Source organism: Amphiura filiformis, chromosome 5 (genome assembly GCF_039555335.1).
Source record: "Amphiura filiformis chromosome 5, Afil_fr2py, whole genome shotgun sequence".
Taxonomy (NCBI): Eukaryota; Metazoa; Echinodermata; class Ophiuroidea; order Amphilepidida; family Amphiuridae; genus Amphiura; species Amphiura filiformis.
In genome coordinates, this window is record NC_092632.1 from 41,654,537 (window position 1) to 41,679,370 (window position 24,834).

Consider the following 24,834-nt stretch of genomic DNA (forward strand, 5'->3'; position numbering starts at 1 on the left):
TTATATTACATTTGCAACTATAAGAAATGGCCATGTGTCGTACCCAATAAGGTGGTGTTTTTTCATCTTGAAGTAAAAAGTGACTGTTTTGCAATAAGTAAAAAAATTTTCATTTAAAAATATTGCAAGTAACTGTGATTATTCTTTTACGATAAGTCTATTCGTCTTCTTTTCTTTTCTCAATCGGTCACGAGAGGTAAAGTGCAAACCTCTTGGTCTCAGTAGATTTAGATTATATATGGTATTTCTCTAATTACCATTTGTTATAATCTACATCAAATGCGTTGTATGAGATGAAAACCAATAAACTGATATGAATTGAATTGGAAAATAAATGCAATTGATGATAGTATTTGCTCGATACTAAGCGTTCAAAGTACATCTTACAGCCTCCCAAGAACCATCAGGGAGGCATGCACACTGCCTAGTTTCAAGAAAGTTTTGAAGTCTCATTTTTATCCATCGTATTGACTCTGTTTTTGTTATTGCTTTGTTGTTACGGCGCTTTGATCAAGTTGGAAAGGCGCCCTATTAAATGTTGTTTATGTATGTATGTATGTATGATAAAATAATGGAATTGATGATTTTTTTTAAATATTGCGATATCATGATAATTACCAGTAATTTTGTAATAAGGTGATGTGCACACTAATGAAAGCTTAATTTATTTATTTACCAATAAAACACTAACACTGAAAGTGTAATATAATTTAATATAATATTTTTCTACTACTATATAAAGTTAACACTGTTTTCCTCCAGTGTAAACAATACAGATTGAAATAATTATGATTATACCGCCATTTTCTAATTGTAATTTTCTAAAAAGTGAAAAACAAAGAAGATCTATTAACTGGTTGGGAACACTTTTGCCAGAGTTTCGTCGAATATTCCCATTTTATCAAAATCACGGAAATTTTAAAATTATGTCCATTTAATGTAAACAAAGCTTCGACGTCATTAACCGCAGGAAGACAAAATGATGAATGACAACCGAGAGTGCACGACTGCATCCAGCATTCTTTAGAACTGTAGTACATCAGCAAGAGTGGTGGCAGCAGATTGAATAACAAAAGCAGTAATAGCCATTTGTTCCCTCACGATTCTCCAACGTGTTTCTTGATCAGGATCTTCGTCGATGTTGAACATTGCATCTACTATGCCTGGAAAAGCATCGGCCGCGTAGTAGTCATTGTTACTCGGAGCAAATACGAGATGTCTGAAATACAAAATAATATGCAAGTACGTGTACGTTTTTAATACGATACCGTGTACGATACGACAATATACAAATTATTTCAGCAAAATTAAAAAAATGAACCCATCATATGAAAATAATATACAAAATAGGGGGCCGTAGAGAAAATTCACGGAGAGCTTGACGAGCCACTGACCTTTATGTGAAGTAGCACTTCGGAGTCGGGGAGACAATTCGAAGCATGAAACAAAAGTAGGTCAAATAAGGAAATAAAAGACAAATGAGGAATTGGTTGAATAGAGACAAAGTAGTCAGGTTGGTTGACAAAGCTCATTGTAGAATTACAAAATTAATCAAGGCTAAGATCGACAAAGCAAAGGAAAAGAAAAAAGGACGGGACCAACAGACAAGACCTGATTGGAAGCTCAACAATAAAGGGATATGAAGTTAGGCATGTTAGGTTTTCAGAAAATTGAAAAACAAAAATGTTGAGAAAAACTGAATTAGGATATGAATAAAGGAGATTGTATAATAAGATGTCATCACAACAATCCGTAGAATAATTTTAGAGGCGTCAAACAGCGTTAACCTAATACAAAAGACAAGAACTTGATATAAATATTTTTGTTTGACCTGTGCGCAGACATCTTGAATTTTGTGGAAGACACTACTTAGATAGGGTGTATATTGGTAACTGGTGCAATACCTCTTTCTGTAAATCAGAAATTGAATTTACTACAAAGGAACAAAATGAAAATCACCACATTTTCACGTCAAAGCAAGAGCTTATCTCTCGAAGAAATAAGAGCCATGTTACCTGAGGAATTTCCTATTAGGTAAACCAAGTGGTTCGATGAAAGCTCTCTCCACCTGCATCAATTGATCGTTAAGTTGACGGACTTCCAGAGGGCTGAAGACAAAATAACAATAACCAAGGATAAAATTTTAGATAAATTAAGTTAAATGCTACATTACTTTAATTTCGCTCAACGGATAACTACGTAAGAATCTAAAACGCTGTAGAATAATATTATGTTTACGATGCATATTGACATTTGTACTGTAAATTTTGGAATCATTATAAAAGGTGGATATTTTATGTTGAATCGGCTGTTATTATTCTTGTTCGCAAAGGTTTCATTGAAACTTAAACCGTTGCAACCATTTTTTATAAAGGCTTATACCGTTTGATATTACCTGTTAACATTGACCTCTTCTATTCTCATTCATATTCATATTCATATTTTATTATCAAAAGGTGACCCGAAGGTCAAATTACATGACAAATTTACAAAGATAAAAACAACAAACATTCAAAAAAATTTTGTTTTAAAGAATTACATCTATAAACACATAAAATGGTATAAAATTTCATTTAAAGAAACTAATATTGCACTTTTAAAATAGTATCATTAAATAATAAAAAAAGAAAAAGAAAAGGAAAGCTACACATTGCATAATTCACTTCAGAAAAAGGAGGTTGATTGCACGGCCACTGTGCATGCAGGATACAATGAGCACATGAATAAAAAGAAAAATTACACATTACTTGTTTAGCAGGTCCACAAAGTATGGTATGGGACTATTTTGGAAGCGAGAGGTCAAAATTATTTTACCTTTTTATCAAACGTTGATTACTCAATAAAATACATGACCTTGTACTACTTTTGTAAACAAAATATGGTTAATTAACTACCAATTCAAAATGGATTTTCATCTCTTGCCAGGGTCTATTACTTTTATGAAAAAACGTGTAAACATACCTGTCTTGCAGCTTCATATATGGCATTATATAAAAGTGGCGTACTTTTCACTCGGAGAGTGTAATTCCCTACCACAGCGCAATCTACGTTCAAATATGCAACAGCTCTCTCCCCTAGTATTTTTTGAAATTCCTGTCGGTAAATAAAACTAAATTACATTCCAGTAAATTGCTGTCCAATTTTCTTTCCTCTTTCGATCTCTTTGTCGAAATCGCTGGAGGAAAGTTCCCCTATATAGTTTGATCATCTCGTAATCGGCGGGCCTTATAACATCGCGGATTAGTATCAAAATATTTTATTTCGAGAATTGTCTTATAAAATCTCGCCAGAAGCACCACGAATTTTTTAATTCAAGCCCTACACTTTGCCTACTTTCTTTAATACGCACATGATAGACCCGACAGGTCAGCACTCTTAACGTGGATCTACTTGTCGGCGTAGTAGTAAAAGCTTAACAAATCCCGCCGATTACGAGTTGATCAAACTATAGTACAGCTGCTAACCAGAATCATTGTATATATAGTATGAGAGTTTACGCACAAGAAATTTATTTTAAAACTGGGACCCATTTTAAATTTGACCTCTAGTTGCCGCGGTATCCATCAAAGGTCATACAGAGAAATTTGTTTTTATTATTATAGTAGTCACTAGGGAAATTGCTCCAGGTCTTAACATTAACTTTGGACCATGTAATTCATGTGTAGAAACTCTCATGCATTTATCAGACATTGTATTTTTAGTATAAGTGTATTTTTACCCGGGAATTTTACAGTAACGCCTGTAAATTGACAGGCGTATTGTATATTATTTTTCTATGATGCTTGTTTTTTGCATTACATTTTAGGCGGGAAAAGGCGTTATTATACCTCATGACAGTATGATTCCTCAACAAAGTACCGTTACGTTCATTGAATAAACGTACAGTATAATCTGTATGAAAGCCCTTACTCTTGGTGCGTAAGTATGATGGAAACGTGGAGTTAATTAGACTCACGTATTCAGCGGTTTCAATAAGATATTTTCAGAGCGCGCACAAAATATCAAATGCAGACTATTTCAGCCCAAAAGGTGAATTTTGGTGTTTGATTGACCAGTGCGAGCGAAACGGGTAAAAGTGTGCAATTTACCTTATTTTTGGCTAATAAGGAAGATACACGGAGCTGTTGCTTTATTCTTTTCTTCTGTTACGATTTTTAAGCTGAACGTCACCGTAGCCATAGCATATCCGGGAGCATATCTATAGGGCCGTTCTTCCCTCTGCCGGGTCCCTCTGCCCCGCCTAGCTAGTAGCAGTAGTATACCACTACACCATCAATAACTTACTTCTACATATTCTGTTGATCCAAGTAGTCCATATTCCTCTGAGCCCCAACTAGTGAACAGTATTGACCGTCGGGGTCGCCACCCTGTTTTATGATAATCAGAAATAGATTGAACGGCAGATGGGAAAGTGAGAGCGGAAGGAAGGAAATGCGGTGAAAATACACCGAGTATAAACGTGTTACAAATTGAGTTCGACAAACTATTACTTAAATGACAATGTATGAAATGAAACATGACAATTGGAAATTGTCCACCGCGCAGCAGCCCAAACTTCTCAGTTTTCGTGGTAAAGACGAAGATTTGCAATCTCTATACTTGTATGTTACAGTGGTCCGCGATCCGGGAAATAATTTTATTGGCCATTATCACTGAAAGCCAAACTGGAGTCTAGGTGACTCTAAAAGTGGAGTCCAGCACTCTGCGACTCTATGTCTAAAATGACTCCATATTGGGAGTCATTTGACTCCCTTGAAGAGTCATAAATTTCTTGACTCCGCTGAAGAGTCACTGTTGATGACTCTACACAGAGGTCATTTGACTCCCAATATAGAGTCATTTTAGACATAGAGTCGCGTAGTGGCTGGACTCTGCTCTTAGAGTAACCCAGACTCCATTAATAGAGTCATCCTGACTCCATTGCAGGGTCACTACGACTGTCCGAAAAAAGACAAAATAATGATACACATAGATGTACATCAAGATAAAAATTCAAAGTATAGACCTACCGGAATAGGAGACTTTACTCTGAGTTTCACGCCATTGGCGATTGTCAGACGACACGATGGAGAAAATTTGGCTTGACCACCATCCCCTTGGAATGAGAGAATATACATTCCATGGTGTCAAGAGCCGAGCAATTACAGAGTCTGACTCCCTTGAAGAGTCATAAATTTCTTGACTCCGTCGACGACTCTGAATGTAGAGTCAATTGACCCCACAGGTCATCTGACTCTCCTGTGATAATCAGGTTACTCCCTTGGAGAGTCAGTGCTAGTTTACTCCACTATCAGTGATAGTCCAATTACCGTAAAGCCCAATCAATACTTTTGGCCTCATATGGATGGCCCCAATAAGTAATAACGTATTAAAATACGTTAGGCACGGTGGCGTAGCTAGTGGCACCCCCACCCCCCCCTCCCCCGCTCATCTTAGGCCAATGCCATCTAATATTATATAATTATTCGTAGCTCGTGTTACAAAAAATGGCTCAATAGGACAAGGGATAAAACGCATACATCTTGAAAACAACTCGGAGGTGTTTAGTAATACTTTGGTTTAGTGGCGTACTGTACGCACTTTCCAATCGGGCTCAATACGGCAAAGTGTTCCTGGTCGCACGCTATCAAGCTGACTCGACAGTATTTTGAGGCAGGGGGAAACTTTCCCTAATGTCAGAACGTGGTCTGATGTAGAAACATTCTTACCAGATTTTACTTGCTCTCCAAAAGCTCTTGCTACTTCCATCAATGTGGCAGTTCCGCTTGATGGATCAGTGGACCCGTAGACCCATGCATCTCTATGGTTACCAAGTATCACGTATCTATCTGTGAATATAATATTTGATGTAGGTTATGAAAATATTGTTTTAAAAAAGTGCAATATAGGCCCAAGTTTGGACAAGAGCTGCAATAAATTTGTTCATGCCCATGATGTTCAGTTTGCTGTCGTACACAGTCGGGATTAAAAACATTGCAATGTTTTAAATAATACCATTACTCGTTGACTGCCGATAAAACGCCCAATAAAGACTTAGTCACCGGACCGCGCCGGCCAGTTAAAGTAGGCCTACATGCCCTATCACACCACTCCACACCATACATAAATTCTCCCAGTCACATTTCCCAGATATGAAATTAAAAATATTCAAATTTTAATTTACTTCTTTTAAAGTTCGGCAGAGGCGGGGTTCGAACTCACGGTGCAACGCTTAGTACTCTATGAGCCTAGCGCCTTAGACCACTCGGCCACTTGACTGTGTCTTGTTGTTATTCATTTGAAACTTATTAAAAAATATAATCGCTACCACGTGACAAGCAAAGACAGAAAACGTATTATATTTTGGAATTTTATCATTAATGTGTATTATAATAGAGCTACCATTATTTATATTGTTGAATTCTCAAGCGCATCATTTCGAATTGGGTTTTTATTCCTAAAGCCCGATACTGACTCCACCTGTACATTTTAATTTCATCGCGGGATGCTGAGATGTTTGAAAAGCATCGCAGCATCGCATACCGCTGCGAAGTGGAGTCAGGATCGGGCTTAATTCGAACCACCAGCATCCATGGTTCGATGTAGAGTGTCTTTCCTATTCAGAGGAAATATTGCAATTACACACCTTATTGCCTTTTAACAATAACCAATGACACTAGCACGTAATACCAGTCAATCACCAATCTTTAATCCTATTGTTGATGAGGATAATAAGCTTATACTTATGTATAGCATTCGTAAAAAAGCTTAAGTCTTTGTTTGCTTTGGTTAAGTCCTGTTCAAGTGGTGGATTAACCAACAATTAACAATGAGAGTACATTCCTGAACCTCGTTCAGTTGGCGATGATTTGAAGTGACCGCCAATTATGACCATTTGATATTTAATAGGGGCCTACCAGCAATGTGGAAAAAAAGAAATAATGTAGTGCCAAAATAATGTACCCTTTTACGGAAGGAACTCCGCTTCTGCAGTACGAATGTCAGCGGCGAATGTCAGGTTATTATTTCCCAGTCTTGAAAACAAATTGCAGGCAGAGGTGGGAATCGATCTCGGTACCTCCCGGTTAAAAAGCACTGTGCAAAACCACTAAGCCAACTAAATATCTGTCGTGAGATGCTTGACATTAATCTTTGATATTGCTGAATGGAACAAATCGCGGAATTAAATCAGTAATAAAAGAAGTAGATTCTTATTTAGCGGCCAAATTGGATAAAAGGGGAAATATTTGTTCCTGCTCTAAAGAAAATATAGGTTAGAAATTATCAAATAAATTTAAATTAAAAATTGAGACTTTATATTTATTTATTTCACAAGGCGGCATTTTCACAGACAAACACTGTATACGCTAAAAACTCGACCCTCATTACTAGATGATGGCATAGCTCAGTGTTAGAGCATCAGACTGGTAATGTCAATATCGTTGGTTCTAATCCGCCTGCCAGCAATGGTTATTATGATTTTAATGCTACGCTACAATTTGTTCAATTTTTTTTTCATTTATTTATTTATTCATTCATTCATTCATTCATTCATTCATTCATTCATTCATTCATTCATTCATTTATTTAGTTAAATAATTTGATATTATTTGAAAGGGGTATTTGAGCAATTTGAAATTTTTACCCCCGTATAATCCTATGGGGTCATTTTGAACCCACCCCCTCCCAAATTGCCAAAACCTATGAGTTTAAATCATACATAATGATCAGTACGTCAATCATGAGTGCACACCGGTTGGTCACTGCATTTATTTGGGAATGGGTAGGCACTGCAGCTTGATTCACCATCCACAACATGATAATGTGTGCACATGCTACATTATATACACTTGTAGGCCTATATTGTTGTTGGTGTATAAGTAATGGGCCTTGCAATTGAAATGCCTCAAGCTTTTAATCCGATATGCAGATTATCTATTTGTTTTCATGAATTGGAAGACATTCTTTGATGTATTACTGAGCTCAATGATCTAAAATTACTGGAGTGTGAGGTCAGCATAGTATTTTATTAACAGAAAGTATAGAGGCCCTGCATGAAATTATCGATTGGCTCCAAACAAAGGATTTGAGCCGGTGTCCTTCACCGTAGTTATGGCGGAGTGCAGTCCATTCAATCAAATGTTGTCATCAACCTATTTGATTGCAATCATGCTTTTGTTGAATGCATTTGAGTAGTCCGCCATATTTACGGGATGATATGTCACATGCAAGGCCTCTATTCTCCAAATTCATTTCCTAATGTATGTGAGAATGATACAATAATGACATGATGAACATAGTCATTGATACATCAGTTTTAAAATAGACTAGGCGCTTACCATATTTGGCGGTTCTCGGCTGGGCGCGATTACCAGGCTGATGGTGACATGTCCATATGACAGTTTTTACTAATTTGACCTCAGATGGCCCCTGGCGACCCCAAATTGACCTTCCAAAATTTGGCTCTAAATGTTCACTTTACCCACTACGTTTCATGCCCATACGACAGTTTTTAGTAATTTGACCTCAGATGACCCCTGGGTGACCTTGGATGACCCCAAAATGATCTAAACTTATAACTCTAAATGTTGACTGTACCCACCAAGTTTCATGCCTATATATGAGTTTTTACTAATTTGACCTCAGATGACCCGTGGTGACCTTGGATGACCCCAAAATGACCTTTGTTGTTTTAAATGTTGACTGTACCTACCAAGTTTCATGCCCATACGACACTTTTTAGTAATTTGACCTCAGATGACCCCTGGGAGCGGACCCCGGTGTCAGATGACTTTAAAACGAACATAAACATCTTCTTGACAGGACAGAACTACACCCACCCACCGAGTTTGAGCCCTGTACGACCTAGTTTCATGCCCATATGACAGTTTTTAGTCATTTTACCTCAAATGACCCCTGGAGAGGGGCCCCGGGGTCGGATGACTTAACGAACATGAACATCTTCTTGCCAGGACAGAACTACACCCACCCACCGAGTTTGAGTCCCGTAGGACCTAGTTTCATGCCCATATGGCAGTTTTAGTCATTTGACCTCAAATGACCCCTTGGAGGGGGCCCCGGGGTCGGATGACTTAACGAACATAAACTTCGTCTTGCCAGGACAGAACTACACCCACCCACCGAGTTTGAGCCCCGTACGACCTACGACGGCCTCACATTAGCAGTCACAGACAAAACCTAAATCTACAGAATATATCCATTACTCGTCTCGAAAGAGCTCAAAATAAATAACTTAGAAAATTTTCTTGATGTCCTTTAACATGTTTCCATAGTTAACCATCGTTAGCCATGGATATCTATGCTGTAGAACTGACCGGTGAGTAAGTCCGATTTATTGGGACGTTTATCGACCTTCAACGAGTAATGATTGGTTATACGATCATAGAATTCTTGGTTTTTTAATTACGCATACTTATTAAGGATCCAATACTGGTAGTTTTGTCGCAAAAATGCTGGCAAATTGAGATTATAAAATTTTCTTTTGGCCCCAATGTAATGAAAAGATCTTCATCTTGCTGAAGGGTATAAGTGGCATGTAAAGAACTGGAGACAGTTGATTCTGAAGGACTTCTGGTTGAAAAATTGCTGTAGCATGTGAGAACAATGATACCCAATTGGGGTTGAAAATGAAGAATGTGTGAATGTTTCAAAATAAAATCTATTTTCATACCAAAAGGTCCATATAAAACAGCAATACAATTTGTTATAAGAAATAGGTAGATTTTTTATTTTACCTGGTTCTGTGTCGCCTCTGATATAGCCAATTACGTCATAAGTGTTGCGTATCTCTCTGGTAGTGTATATATTCATCTTTGCTTTCCTTTAATAGTATGTAAATAATGATAGTAATAGTAATAATGATAATAATAATAACAATAATAGTAATAATAATAATTATAATACTACTAATAATAATAATAACACTAATAATAATAATAATAATAATAATAATAATAATAATAATAATAATAATAATAATAATAATAATAATAACACTAATAATAATAATAATAATAATAATAATAATAATAATAATAATAATAATAATAATAATAATAATAATAACGATGACAATGACGATGACGACGACGACAATGATGATGATGATGATGATGATGATGATGATGATGATGATGATGATGATGATGATGATAATGATGATGATGATGATGATGATGATGATAATGATGATGATAATGAATGACGATGATGATGATGATGATGATGATGATGATGATGATGATGATAATGATGATGATGATGATGATGATGATGATGATGATGATCATGATGATGATGATGATGATGAACATCCAATATTTTGAGGATATGCTTAATTTTTCTAGTAAACATCATGCTAAAATGCCTTTTAAATTGTTTAATAATTAAATCAATCACTTCGGCTTGGACATTGTGCTTAGTCTATTGGAAAATCACCGTCCAATCGTAAAGATAATTATTTCAATTATCAAGTTGCAAATATTTATCTTTAACAACGAAAGTGAAATGCAATAAAAACAGTTTCCACTGGCTTAAGCAACAACAGTTAAATGTCAAAGCAGTTCAATATGGACTAGCTGAGTTTAATTTGTACGTATGGTCTTGAGAGACGTGAAATGGTAGTCTACCATAATTACATGCCATGCATGGTAGTTTGCACATGTGGAAGTGTCTACAATAATATATGGTACAGTTGTTTATCAAAAGTGTTTTTGTTTTTTCCTGATTTTTTTTTCAATAATGGATGTGTTGGAAGAGTGTCAAAAGAGTTCTGAGCAAAATTGAAAAAGACCTCTCCAATCATCAACGTATGTGATATAAATTACTGCCTCAGATGAAAGTCACTACCTGGAAAGGTGGACTGATTCCCTTGGCTGTATGACAAACAAATAAACCGGTCATTCTGGGTCAGGGAAATAATTCCTTTAAGACCTAAAACTCTCAAGAGGAATTGCTTTAAACTTAAAGTGTCATGTATAGTAATGTTAAAACAAATTAGCGTTAATTATCACTTGTTGGGAGTGAAATTGTACAAAATAATGCACCCGTATTGAGATGTTAATGCGTCTATTGTCTGTCCAAATAACTTAGACACCCGGTTTTTAGGATATATTTCTTAAAGGTTTTACTTTGGCAAAAAGTCATGAAAGAAAAGTTGCTAAACACGGTCAGACCTAACAGAAATTATTAGTAAAGCGATGAAAAAATATTCTTCCTTGTCTACTTTTATTCAATTTGGACCGATTTACAGCAAGATATCTGGGTCCAGCCGAATATTCCTAATGACTTGAAACTTTTGATGGGATAATCTATTTACAGTAAGGGGTGTTTGAACATTGTAATCATGCATATTGATCAGCGATGCCACCCTTTTTTCTTTGATCCTTTTACTAATTCACAACAATGGCGGTCTAATGCATTCAACAAAAGCATGTTTGCAATCTACCGCGAGAGGTCGTCTCACACGCATTACAAATACACTACGATCAAATAGGTTGATGACAATATTTGATTGAATGGACTGCACTGTGCCATGATTTCGGTGAAGGACACCGGTTCAAATCCTTTGTTTAATTTCAGTTGATGCATTATAACAAATGATAGGGCAAGTTACTATACGTCTGGAGTGTATTGTGAATTATACTCCTCACCAATAACATCAGAACATTCATAGGGCATACAATTTGTATTTTCTTGGAATTGGGCCAAGCCATGCACAGAACAAGATTCAAATACCGCGCCGACACGGCCGTTCGCCGCCTATGCGTGATGTCTACTTTTATCTAGAGCGCCCTCAGTTTTGACTTAAGGAGTCTTATTTCGTTAAAGTGGTGTAGGGCGATACAAAGAGTTATAATTGTAAACTACCGATACCAATTAGCACACAAAAGTATAGCGGTACTGTTGACTCAAAATTCCCATACCGCCCAACCCTACATAGTTACCGAATGTAATCGGTCGCCGATAATGGCGACGAAATGTCCTTTCGAAGTTGAAAATAGCCCATTTTGATCACTAGAATAGACCCACAAAAACACTCCCAATTATATTTTATTAATTTTTCAAGTAAACCAGAAGCTTTAGATAAAAATGCTATCCAAGAGTTACCGTTCACCCTCCTTAGATGCTTGATAATAGACAACATATGTCCGTACACCATCACTAAATTCACTGCACAAAATGCGAATCATACCGTACGGTATAGCGTATTTTAGTCAGAATATTGGAACATAAAAACAGTCAATAATATCATCCTCTCTTTATTTACAAGTAAAACAGATGCTAATGATAATAATTTGTGCGAGCATAACAGTGTCACAGTCTATATACTTTGCAGAAATGATATGACATGTACTGATAATACACGCACTATAGCCACTCATGATACTGTACTACAGTACAGTACATGTACATGTAAACTCGACATAGAAACCCAAAAGTATAACATGTAGTGTGTATGCGCTGACTGAAATCATTGTGAGTTGCGATTTTGTTGTCAAACCCTTACGAAGCATTAATTTGCTTCGTGTGAGATACGTAACGATACGCTATGACTTGTCACTTGTTTTTACCAATCTCGATAAATTCTCCATTTTTTATATTTCGTCCTTCCGTAGTTCTTTACAATGCCGAAATAGTGTATCGGTATGTTCTGGTATCATCGTCGCACTCTTCCGAAGAATCAATTTGGTCCGATTTACAAATGTAACGCTACGCGATGAGTTTTAGCTTGTTTCAACCAGCTACGTAACTAAATGCTCTACGGGCCAAAATTTCCGATAAAATTCTACATTACATATAATTTTATGTACCGGGTTCCGTAGTAATTTACGGGTTCCGTAGCAATTTACGGGTTCCGTAGCAATTTACGGGTTCCGTAGCAATTTACGGGTTCCGTAGCAATTTACGGGTTCCGTAGCAATTTACGGGTTCCGTAGCAATTTACGGGTTCCGTAGCAATTTACGGGTTCCGTAGCAATTTACGGGTTCCGTAGCAATTTACGGGTTCCGTAGCAATTTACGGGTGCCGTAGCAATTTACGGGTTCCGTAGCAATTTACGGGTTCCGTAGCAATTTACGGGTGCCGTAGCAATTTAAGGGTTCCGTAGGCTATTTACGGGTTCCGTAGCAATTTACGGGTTCCGTAGCAATTTACGGGTTCCGTAGCAATTTACGGGTTCCGTAGCAATTTACGGGTTCCGTAGCAATTTACGGGTGCCGTAGCAATTTACGGGTTCCGTAGCAATTTACGGGTTCCGTAGCAATTTACGGGTTCCGTAGCAATTTACGGGTTCCGTAGCAATTTACGGGTGCCGTAGCAATTTACGGGTTCCGTAGCAATTTACGGGTTCCGTAGCAATTTACGGGTTCCATAGCAATTTACGGGTTCCGTAGTAATTTACGGGTGCCTTAGTAATTTACCGGGTGCCGTAGTATTTTACGGGTTCCGTAGTAATTTACCGGGTTCCGTAGTAATGCTAAAATAACATACCGGTATGTTCAGATTTCATCATTAAGCTCCTACGAAAGACCAATTATGTACGCAACAATACACGATAAGTTTTAGTCTATTTTAACCAGCTACGTAACTTATTTTTTACGGGGCCTAAAATCTGGAGTAAATTGTACATTTTGCTGTGTCGTACTTCTTTACGATGTTAAATAGGCTAAAATAGCGTACCGGTATGTTCAGATTCACCGTCACAGTTTATGTTTTGGTGAAAAAAGACCGAATTTTTCCACCCGTCTACATTCGGGCCACTGACCGGGTCTTCAAGAATCGGACTTTCACTTTGGAATAGATTCAATTAAACTAATTAATTGCTTTAGCTTAGAGACAAAATTATTGTTAAATTGAAGATATTGGACACTTTAACTATTATATAACCATGATCTAATGGGATTTTAAGGAAGCTTAACTTTCAGTAAGCTTAAAACTTAACTTTCAGTAAGCTTAAAAACTTAACTTTCAGTAAGCTTAAAGCGTATTACGTGTCCATATCTTCAACGTACTCATCAGTAACGGTGGGCATTCGCTGTGTAGGCGTCTGACACGCCACAAACGTGTATACGAGACTAATAGTTTACCCCCTCAGTTTTCGTTGTTTTCGATAAAAGTAGACGTTAAAAACGGCCGTGCCGAATTGTTGTAATTGGTTGAGGGACAACTGGGATCACTGAGTTAATACACTAAGAATAAATATGCTAATTAGAAACACTGTCTGCATTTTATGAACTGAATTGTATTTTTCATTTTTATAAAATGTTTTTGGTGAGGAGTATAATTAATTTGCTATTCATCCATTCACTATCCAAAATCACAATACCTACAAATCTGTATAATGAGACCTTCCAAAATAGTGGTACCCAACTTCTACCGGATTATTTTTAAAGTGTTGAGAAAAACCTTCCAATTTCAATAGAATTTCTGGTAAACTCTCACCCAATGGTTTGGAAACACAAAAACCCCGTTAGGTCTCAGCGAATGTTAACACTTTTCTTTCATGACTTTCTTTGAAAGTGGATATTTTTTCAAATAAATAACAAAAACTGGGTGTCTAAGTTAATTGGACAGACAATAATGCACAAGCGACACATGAGAAGTGCATTTCAAGTGTATTATTTTGTGCAATTTCTCGAGCAACAAGTGATACGCATTTACCTATTTACCTTAAATTTTCAATAAACATTTTGAAGAATGCGAACAAATATAAATGCTTCAACCCGCAAGACAAATTAACGAGTCCAAAAGCACTGAGTATCAATTCACTCCTGACATTTTCATAACGCGTGTTCTGATTGCCAAAAAAAGCCAAAAAACAAATGTAAAAGACCCCATTAATTTGTTTACCTTTGTGGATCTGTAAACCCAGGGCCGATACGATATGTTACATTAAGATTACCTTTCCACCCATCAGCTTCCGATACCACTGGTCCTTTCATTTCACTAAGATAAAATATTAATGCAAAATAGGAGATAATAAATAATAAAGGGCATATCTACATGATATCTGCAACTAAGTTTAATATGAAATCGTATATTTATTGTACAATCTACGAGAAATATATTTCTGTAGCATGCATAACGTGTGTCGTCGTATAATTATGTAATTGATAACGGGTAAACCATAAACCATTATCCCATAGTGCGTGGTGTATATTAAAATTATGAAGAGTGGCAGTATTTTTCCTTAATGGGAACTGTCTGCAAATTATTTTAATGGACTTATCTGATAAAACAATTATACAGACCGACATGATCATTGACATATATTCTTGGTTTATCAAAAAGAACATAAAATCGCAGCCATAGAAAGAAAATAAACTGAGCTGATCACATAATTATGATGGTGTTATGTATCGCAACGACCCAAAAGACCTATTACCCAAATTCACTTCAAAATTTACAACAAAACACACTATTTGTTTGAGTTAACAAAATTAGAATCTTTAAAGGAAACTTTAATATGATTGGGCAATGTTCTTGCACATAACATGAATGCATATTGAACAAGTTATACTGATTTATAATAATTACGAGCGTACTTATTCGGCAGTCGATTTCTTGTTGTTGACTACAAAGTTTTGTTGCACTCCGGAACACTGTTGTATATCCTGTTTCAAACTGGTCCTGCGAATACCACTGTTGACTTGTGTAATATATATTCTTTGTGTACAAAATCCTTGCACAAATACCAAACGGTGCTGCTTTCACCATTTACTCACGCTCTTCAGGAAAAAGGCCACAAGTAAAAGGTTGTTCCACTTGTTCGCACTTACATTTACAGATGTATGGTTACATAAACCAGACTTCAGCAAGTAAACAGAAGAATATATTCCCGTTTTGGGGAAGGTTGAGGAATTTGGCATGCTCCAGATCTTCTTCGTTAAAGATGGATAGTAGCACATTGACTACATAAAATGATGTATGGCTCGCAAGTATCTTTGCCACATATACTATAAATATCCCTCAATATAAACACAAGTTTCATACATTTCCACAAAAATCTCTTGCTTCTTGTCTTTATACCAAATTGGTAAAACTGGAAAGTTCCAGTCGTATTAAAAGATTATTCGTTCACATTCACCTTATTTTATCCACAGGATTTTGGTATTATGCAATGCAATGAACGTCCTGTGAGATATGGTCATTTTCAAATACAAAAATAGCTCTGACTGAATTTGTTATTGAATCAACTTGATTACATGAACGGGGATTCTCATCTTTCATGAAATAGCTTTACATGTAAGTAAAGATAAACGATTAAATTAAATTAAAGTACATCACAATGGTGACATTAGGTAAGAGAGAGGGCTGTATTTTTGGGAGCACTTGTGGGAGCACGTGTGGCCGAGTGGATAAGGCGCCCGACTCATAATCCATAGGTTGCGAGTTCGAGCCCCGCTCGTGCCAACGTGTTGTGTCCTTGGGCAAGGCACTTTATCCTCATTGCCTACTGGGGGATGGGGTTGGGTTGGATTGGATGTTTGTATAGTTGTTTGTTTCAATGTTGTAATATTGGCGCTGATTAAGCTGCTGCCTGCAAATTGCATTGTGTCTGTTTAGGTGTGGTTAATGTACAATTCTAGCAATTTGACCTGCGGGTCACCATTAGAGTTTGAAATAAAACCTTTCTTCTTTAATTTGAATCGTTTTGCGTTTCCTACCCAACAAAACGAGCTATCAAAAGCGGTCTAATGCTTATCAAAATGTGGACGATACAATTATTATATTCAGTTTTCTCAAACCGAAATTGAGATTGGATCTCTTGGGCCACTGTTATTCGCTTATGCATCTTCCTCATATTATTTTAAATTATAGGAGTATCATCAGATTAGACGCTATACTATACTATACACCTGTCAAAACTTACCTCAAAAGGCGTCGTGCATCACCGTAGCCTATTGGATGGGCTGGGATTTTTGGTAAGGGTGTGTCGGTATCATTCTTCCGGTATGCATAAGCTGAATTAAAGAATTGGTTAGAAGAAAGTGGAAAGTATAGATTTTACCTCTTATCGATGGCATAGCGTAAGTAAGATAATTGGGAGGTTACAAAATATGCTTTCAATTCTCGTCATATATTGTATGTATTTCTGATATATTTTCTTTCATTGATTCGGTAGCTCCTTGAAGTTCTTATAACTTAGTTGATGATCATACTGAAAGTTTTGGAACAAGTGCCATGTGCTAATTAAATGAAGTGTACACATCTTACCATTCGCAGGGAATCCAGGAGTCAGTGGATCTCCTTTAGCGTCGCTCACCCATATGTTACCACGTTGAGCTCCGGTTTCTGGTAGCCACCAACCATCTGGATACAAGGAAATGTCACCGTCAACGGCGTAGTCTGCTGGATCTGAATATAAAATTAAACCTTTTGCCCCGGCAGCTTGCGCGTGGAGTGCCTACGAAGAGGATATGATGAAGAAAATATTAAGCAAGCGAAGTGTCAAAGTTACAGAACATATAACCCAAGCTTAAGCAATCGAACAACAGCGGGAAACAAAAATTCCAGCGTGAAAACGTCATGTTCTATAACTTTTTAAGTTTAATATAAACAATATTGTTTAGTCCATGAATCATGCTACAACAGATATCTCTGCTCATGTAATTCAGAAACCAAACTGACAGCATTCAATGAGCTGGTCAGAACTACAATTAAATACTGCTCCGCTGTTGAGGATCCTCATAACCAAGATCTCATTTATTGAGCGATGCAGCGTCGAGCAGTCCGATTAATAAAAAAAATTGTTATAGCAGGAAAACTAGTATCACTGAATTAATGAAGAACTTACACATGAGTAGCTTACAGGACAGAGAAAAATAGAACGTCTTATACTCCACAAACCTAGCGAGTATCACCTTGCCCTTCCAGTGCAAAAGATACTTCGCCCAATCCAGCGCCTTAACAAACGGAGTCACCCGAATAATTTTCAAGAGCTTCAAGTCAGAGACGTTTTCAAGTTTTCATATTATACCAGAACAATCAAGGACTCGAACTCACTTCCACTACTATGTCAGCAGTGGGCTTATGATCGGATACACTGCTTGCTTGCTTGCTTGCTTGTTTGCTTGCTTAGATATCTATGTATGCAATTGTTTCGGCATTTGTCATTATATCATGTATTATTGAAGTTGTGAAATACATATTTCTTAAATTTTTTAATTGGATTGAATTGAACTTCCAGTACCAACAACAAGACTCTATGTTATTCAAGGAACGCATCGAAGATCACTTTTGCGGCATATATTATTCCACCCCAGCGCACAACATATGTGACCGTACACCACGAATGAGCCGTAAATGTCATCAATTGTATTCTGAGTTACAGTGTAAAATGGGCATGAAGGTCATATTCATAGGTATTTCAATTTGGTGCTACGTGTATCTCATTAAATGAGGTACACGTAGCACCAAATTGAGGTACCTTCATGCCCATTTTACACTGTAACTCAGAATACAATTGAGGACATTTACGGCTCATTCGTGGTGTACGGTCACATATTTCCTCTTCGTTTGACCCCACCTTGGGGCGTTGGACAGTATCTTCGTAAGGATAAGAGTAAGAGAATACCAGGAATGTGTTTATAGTATTTAAAACGAGTAGCTATACCTTGTTTCCTCTGAATATCTTTCCGTATCATTACTCGTTGACTGCCGATAAACGTCCCAATAAATCGGACTTAGTCACCGGTCAGTTCTCATGATAGATTTCCATGGCTAACGATGGTTAACTATGAAAACATGTTAAAGGACATCAAGAAAATTTTCTAAGTTATTTATTTTGAGCTCTTTCGAGTATCGACGAGTAATGGATATATTCTGTAGATTTAGGTTTTGTCTGTGACTGCTAATGTGAGGCCGTCGTAGGTCGTACGGGGCTCAAACTCGGTGGGTGGGTGTAGCTCTGTCCTGGCAAGAATAAGTTTATGTTCGTTAAGTCATCCGACCCCGGGGCCCCCTCCCAGGGGTCATTTGAGGTCAAATGACTAAAGACTGTCATATGGGCATGAAACTAGGTCGTACGAGGCTCAAACTCGGTGGGTGGGTGTAGTTCTGTCCTGGCAAGAAGAAGTTTATGTTCGTTAAGTCATCCGACCCCGGGGCCCCCTCCCAGGGGTCATTTGAGGTCAAATGACTAAAAACTGTCATATGGGCATGAAACTAGGTCGTACGGGACTCAAACTCGGTGGGTGGGTGTAGTTCTGTCCTGGCAAGAAGATGTTTATGTTCGTTAAGTCGTCCGACCCCGGGGCTCCTCCCAGGGGTCATTTGAGGTCAAATGACTAAAAACTGTCATATGGGCATGAAACTAGGTCCTACGGGGCTCAAACTCGGTGGGTGGGTGTAGTTCTGTCCTGGCAAGAAGATGTCTATGTTCGTTAAGTCATCCGACCATGGGGCCCCCCTCCCAGGGGTCATTTGAGGTCAAATGACTAAAAACTGTCATATGGGCATGAAACTAGGTCGTACGGGGCTCAAACTCGGTGGGTGGGTATAGTTCTGTGCTGGCAAGAAGATGTTTATGTTCGTTAAGTCATCTGACCACGGGGTCCCCTCCCAGGGGTCATCTAAGGTCAAATTACTATAAAGTGTCGTATGGGCATGAAACTTGGTAGGTACAGTCAACATTTAAAGCAGCATTTTTTGAAGGTCATTTTGGGGTCATCCAAGGTCACCACGGGTCATCTGAGGTCAAATTAGTAAAAGCTCATATATGGGCATGAAACTTGGTAGGTACAGTCAACATTTAGAGTTATAAGTTTAGGTCATTTTGGGGTCATCCAATGTCACCCTGGGGTCATCTGAGGTCAAATTAGTAAAATTGTCATATGGGCATGTCACCATCAGCCTGGTAATCGCGCCCAGCCGAGAACCGCCAAATATGGGTAACCGCCTAGTCTATTTTAAAACTGATGCATCAATGACTTTGTTCATCATGTCATATAGAGGCCTTGCATGCGACGTATCATCCCGTAAATATGGCGGACTACTCAAATGCATTCAACAAAAGCATGATTGCAATCTACCGTGACAGTTCGTCTCACACACATAATCCTGCACTACGATCAAATAGGTTGATGACAACATTTGATTGAATGGACTGCACTCCGCCATAACTACGGTGAAGGACACCGGTTGAAAACCTTTGTTTGGAGCCAATCAATAATTTCATGCAGGGCCTCTATTGTATCATTCTCACATAGATATAGAAATACTAAATTCGTATTATTTTTACTTCTAGTAGAGCTCCAATCTAAGGGTTAAAGTTATGTTTAGGTTAGGTTAGGATTTTTTTAAAGTACCCAGTACAGTGAACCTTATGGTACAAATGCGCGCGAAAATTTTAGCATAGGCCTATTGAAACTAAACTGGTGAAATATGGGACAAAAGTGGAATAAATTCGCGCAAAGCGCTAAAATGGCATTTTGTGGCTATAAAATGGCCAAATATGAGGTTAATTTCGACACAAACCAATACACAGGCGTCAATATTGGGGGGTGATTATATTGACCATCCCCTGGCAAAATATTGTGGCATTTATCCCCCGATCTACGCCTATGTAATTTAGAGCCCTGTTACTCCATCGGTCTCGCTCTCCTTCCCCCCCCCCCCTTCCTTTTTTTCTTCCTCCCCTTGGCGGAAACTCTAATAGGCACAAAGGACCAATATGCGATACGTAATCTATTTCCTCTTCTTTCTATATCTAACCTCCTTGGGCCTACATATTAGTACTGATATATCATACGCTGGCGAAATTACGTAATTAATCGGATTAATTAACATACTGAGCAATAGGTGAAAACAATTTTGACAAAAGGAGTTGTCCTTGTCAATTTGTAGACATGTACTTTTGATTATTTACATAGCTTCTTCTCCACTGTGTAAAACATCCATCCAAAAATCTGATTGCTATTATTATATGGATGAATGGACATATCACAAAAGGATTGCTTATCTCAATAGGGCATGTACTTAAGCATTTTTTTTAACTGACCGGCGTTATTGGGCGTTTTATCGGAGGTCACCGAGTAATGCCGAAGATCAAAATCGATTTTATGTATTGTGTATGTATCATAGGACGCTCGTATTAATTGTCTCTATGCGCTTGAGAATTCAACAATATAAATAATGGTAGCTCTATTATAATACACATTAATGTTTTAAGCAGATAAAATTCCAAAATATAATACGTTTTCTGCCTTTGCTTGTCACGTGGTAGGCCTATGTTGAAGTTGCGATTATATTTTTAAATAAGTTTCAGATGAATAACAAGAAGACAAGTGGCCTAGTGGTCTAAGGCGCTAGGCTCATAGAGTACTAAGCGTTGCGCCGTGAGTTCGAACCCCGCCTCTGCCAAACTTTAAAAGAAGTAAATTAAAATTTGGATTTTTTAAATTTCATATTTGGGAAATGTGACTGGGAGAATTTATGTATGGTGTGGAGTGGTGTGATAGGGCATGTACTTTAACTGGCCGGCGCGGTCCGGTGACTAAGTCTTTATTGGGCGTTTTATCGGCAGTCAACGAGTAATGTCTAGCGATAATTATGGTACCAGTCAGGTTTATTTCGGGATAATTGTCTTCCAAATACTCGAAGTCTTCCACTCGGGCATAATTAGCGTAAACCAAATCACTCTGCATTACAAAGAAGTGAACGTACATGTTATTAGTAATAATACTCATGTTTCCATGGTTCCAATTAATTTCCAATACTTGTACATGTAATGTTCCAGTACATTGTTCGTTTTCTTTGTAAGCGATTAAACTCTCAACATTCCATCAAATGTCTAATATACCATCTCCGACAAAAAAAAGTAATTTATTGGCGAACATAATTCGCAAGCGAATTGTTCAAGTACAGTTTAGTTCAGCAACATTTCATTACCATTAAATACGTCTCACTCTATCTCAGTAACCATGGTAACATATCATGGACTAGTAGAGCTCTCTTCATTTTTCATGTTTTATCAAGCAAATGTGGTATTTTTATGACATGTCATCCAAAAAAAAGAATATTTACTTTTATTACACTCTTCAAACTTGATGGACTTATAGCGTAATTATTTTTTTAAACCGCGTGGTAATAAGAACTTTTAACTGTTTAAACTACATGTACAACTATGAAGTTTTTGTATGAAGCAGACTTTTCAATAAATATAGAAACTAATGAGTACCAATCATTATGATACAGCATGTAGGTTCATAACCGAAGCATGTTTATGAAATGCAGTATCAATATATTAAAGCAGATGGCAATTATGGGGGTTTAACATAATTGCAATTGTTTTTGAATATTTATTCAAATAATAGCTGTTAAAACCAGTTATTATTTGAATAAATAATTCAAAAAAGGTTCCACTTTAATGCATGTACTATTAAAAACGATTTCTATAGAATTTACCTATAAAATAATTTTTGCATGTATTTGTACCTCACTTTATTGGATTCAAGTAGCAATTATATTCGGTAAAATTATTCTTCTACAAACATGTCAAGTCTAATGAATGGTTGAATAACGAAGATTATAAAAACATAATGATGAGAAGCGGGAGAAATATGAGTAGGAATCTTGGGCCTGTATAGTAAATCTAAAAGCTCCATTTTTTATATTGCATAAGCTTCACGGATAGCTAAGTTAAAAAGGGCCGCGGGTAAGATCGCTGGTCCGGAGTTCCAGAGGTTCAGAAATATGTTTTGTTTTGGGTAGTTTGGATAAAATAATTAACACTTTGAAACATTTTTGAAGCTATTTACTTTAAAGGTTGTTGGATGGTTGAATGGTTTTAAGCTTTTATTGACTATCTGTCGTACAATAAATGTGATTTTAATCTTAACTGGAAGAGCAAAAATCGAATTGAAAATTTTAAATTACCACCTAAAAGCATTTTAACGTCATGCCAATATCTATTTACAGACATTAATATTTACTGCCAACTGAAAGATTTTTTCGTGCTTTGTTATTTTTACATACATTCACCATCATTGGCGTAGATCAAGGGTGATGGTGGATATGAGTCCCCCAATAATTTAATAAGGGGAACGGTCGACCATTCAATAATCCCCTCATGTTGACCCTGTATGTAGACACAATTACTCGGCCAAATTAACGTCATATTTGGCCATTTGTGATCGAATATGATCAACTTTTGCACCACATTTCGCCATTGCAGCTTCAATTTTAACTTCATTCGGTCACCAAAACGTGCTGTATTATGTTTTCCACCCCTCATGTTAAAAGGAAATCTACGTGACATGGTTAATATGATTGTTCATTAATAATATGGTAGTCCTTGAACTACGGTTGCCCAGATACACTTTGCGTTATATTTTATTTCTTGCTTTTACTTCCATGACATTATAGAATAATTGATATATATAATAGAACGATTCAGTGAGGAACAAAATGCATGAGCTCGAACATTTAAATCAAATAACCAGATGCGCTTTCTTCACATTGATGCATGTACGTTATCAGGACGAGCTGTAATTGGTGCCTCTCCTTGCCATTATAAAAACAAATCAAGTAATAATTGAATACCTGAATACAAAACCCACCCAAGTCCATGGAAAGTGATTTTGAGAAAACTAAAAAACAAATGTGTATCAAACATATGCTGGGTATTCTCACATGCTGGATTTCACATGCTCATCAATAGACGCAAGTAGCGCATACTGCAGTTACTGTCCGTTTTCCTATACACAATACACAGTGCTCTTTCCCATTGACGCGTGACCTCTACAAATAGCCCTACGTTATAAGTATGGGGATATGACTAGTTAACGTCGCTGTGTGAAAAATAACCGGCCAATATTAAAAGTACTCTTCTAAACTTCTTGAAAATATAGTTTTTTAACATGTCCTAAATTTTTAGCTAATTTAGATGTTTGGAAATATTCGTACTTTGGTGTTTTAGTTAATGTTATAGGTAATAGTACATTGCCTAGTTAACGTCGCTGTGTGAAAAATAACCGGCCAATATTAAAAGTACTCTTCTAAAATTCTAGACAATATAGTTTTGTAACATGTCCTAAATTTTTAGCTAATTTAGGTGTTTGGAGAGGGTCGTACTTTTGTGTTTTAGGAAGGATATGTAAACGACAGATAACACCAAAAATATGAAAATTATTTCCAAACCGTGTTAAGTCAACAATCATTATGTTGCTCATTTTCAAGAATGCTGGTTTTCAAAAAGCACGCCATTGTCTCATTTCGTGAACAAAAGTACACATACCATTGTTTCCTTTCGTTTCCTTTATAATCGGTTACCCAACTGAAGCTATAATACAAACTTTATTGCGATATCGCACATGAAAACAGTCACATGTGCACAGCCAGAAAAGATCCGATTTAATCAGTTGAGCTGTTTCAATGAGTGTTATCTTGGTTTAATAGCTTTTAATGGGGTTAAGTCCTGCAAAGGTCGAGATGAATTCTACTGTAGACATGACTGCATCATGGGGTGGATTTGGGTTCAACTTTTATACATTGGATAGGCCTATGGATAAGCAATAAGGCAAAACAAAACATGTTTGTTTCCTGTAGCAGGTTTGAAAAGTCAAATGCGAAATGCGGTGTTTTTGTTTGTTTTTTGTTTTTTTAATCCATGTCCTGAAATGAAAAACAAACACCCTTTTTGCTGCAAATTGGAATGGAAATTTACAGTAGGTCTCTTCCACACTCACACAAAAAGTCATATGTGGTTTAGCTTCATGGGAACTTGAACTAAGACAATGTTTTTCTACACAGGATCTATGGATTTCAACTGCAATAGTTTGGCAACCAAAGGTTTTACACAAAGCATTGAGCGTTTCAATAACAGCAACCAT

General features: G+C 37.0%; 1 protein-coding gene across 1 annotated transcript; it reads right to left on the minus strand.

Moving 5' to 3' along the window:
* Positions 1–1,023: 1,023 nt before the first annotated feature.
* LOC140152209 (glutamate carboxypeptidase 2-like) lies at positions 1,024–24,834 on the minus strand. Its single transcript, XM_072174508.1, has 13 exons — positions 24,691–24,834; positions 21,543–21,642; positions 18,618–18,646; positions 17,219–17,408; positions 16,875–16,965; positions 14,852–14,947; positions 9,735–9,820; positions 5,709–5,828; positions 4,285–4,367; positions 2,962–3,093; positions 2,239–2,258; positions 2,016–2,108; positions 1,024–1,219 (listed from the first exon to the last, which is right to left on the minus strand). The coding sequence occupies exons 1-13, from the start codon at positions 24,832–24,834 to the stop codon at positions 1,024–1,026; spliced, it is 1,380 nt and encodes a 459-aa protein (XP_072030609.1).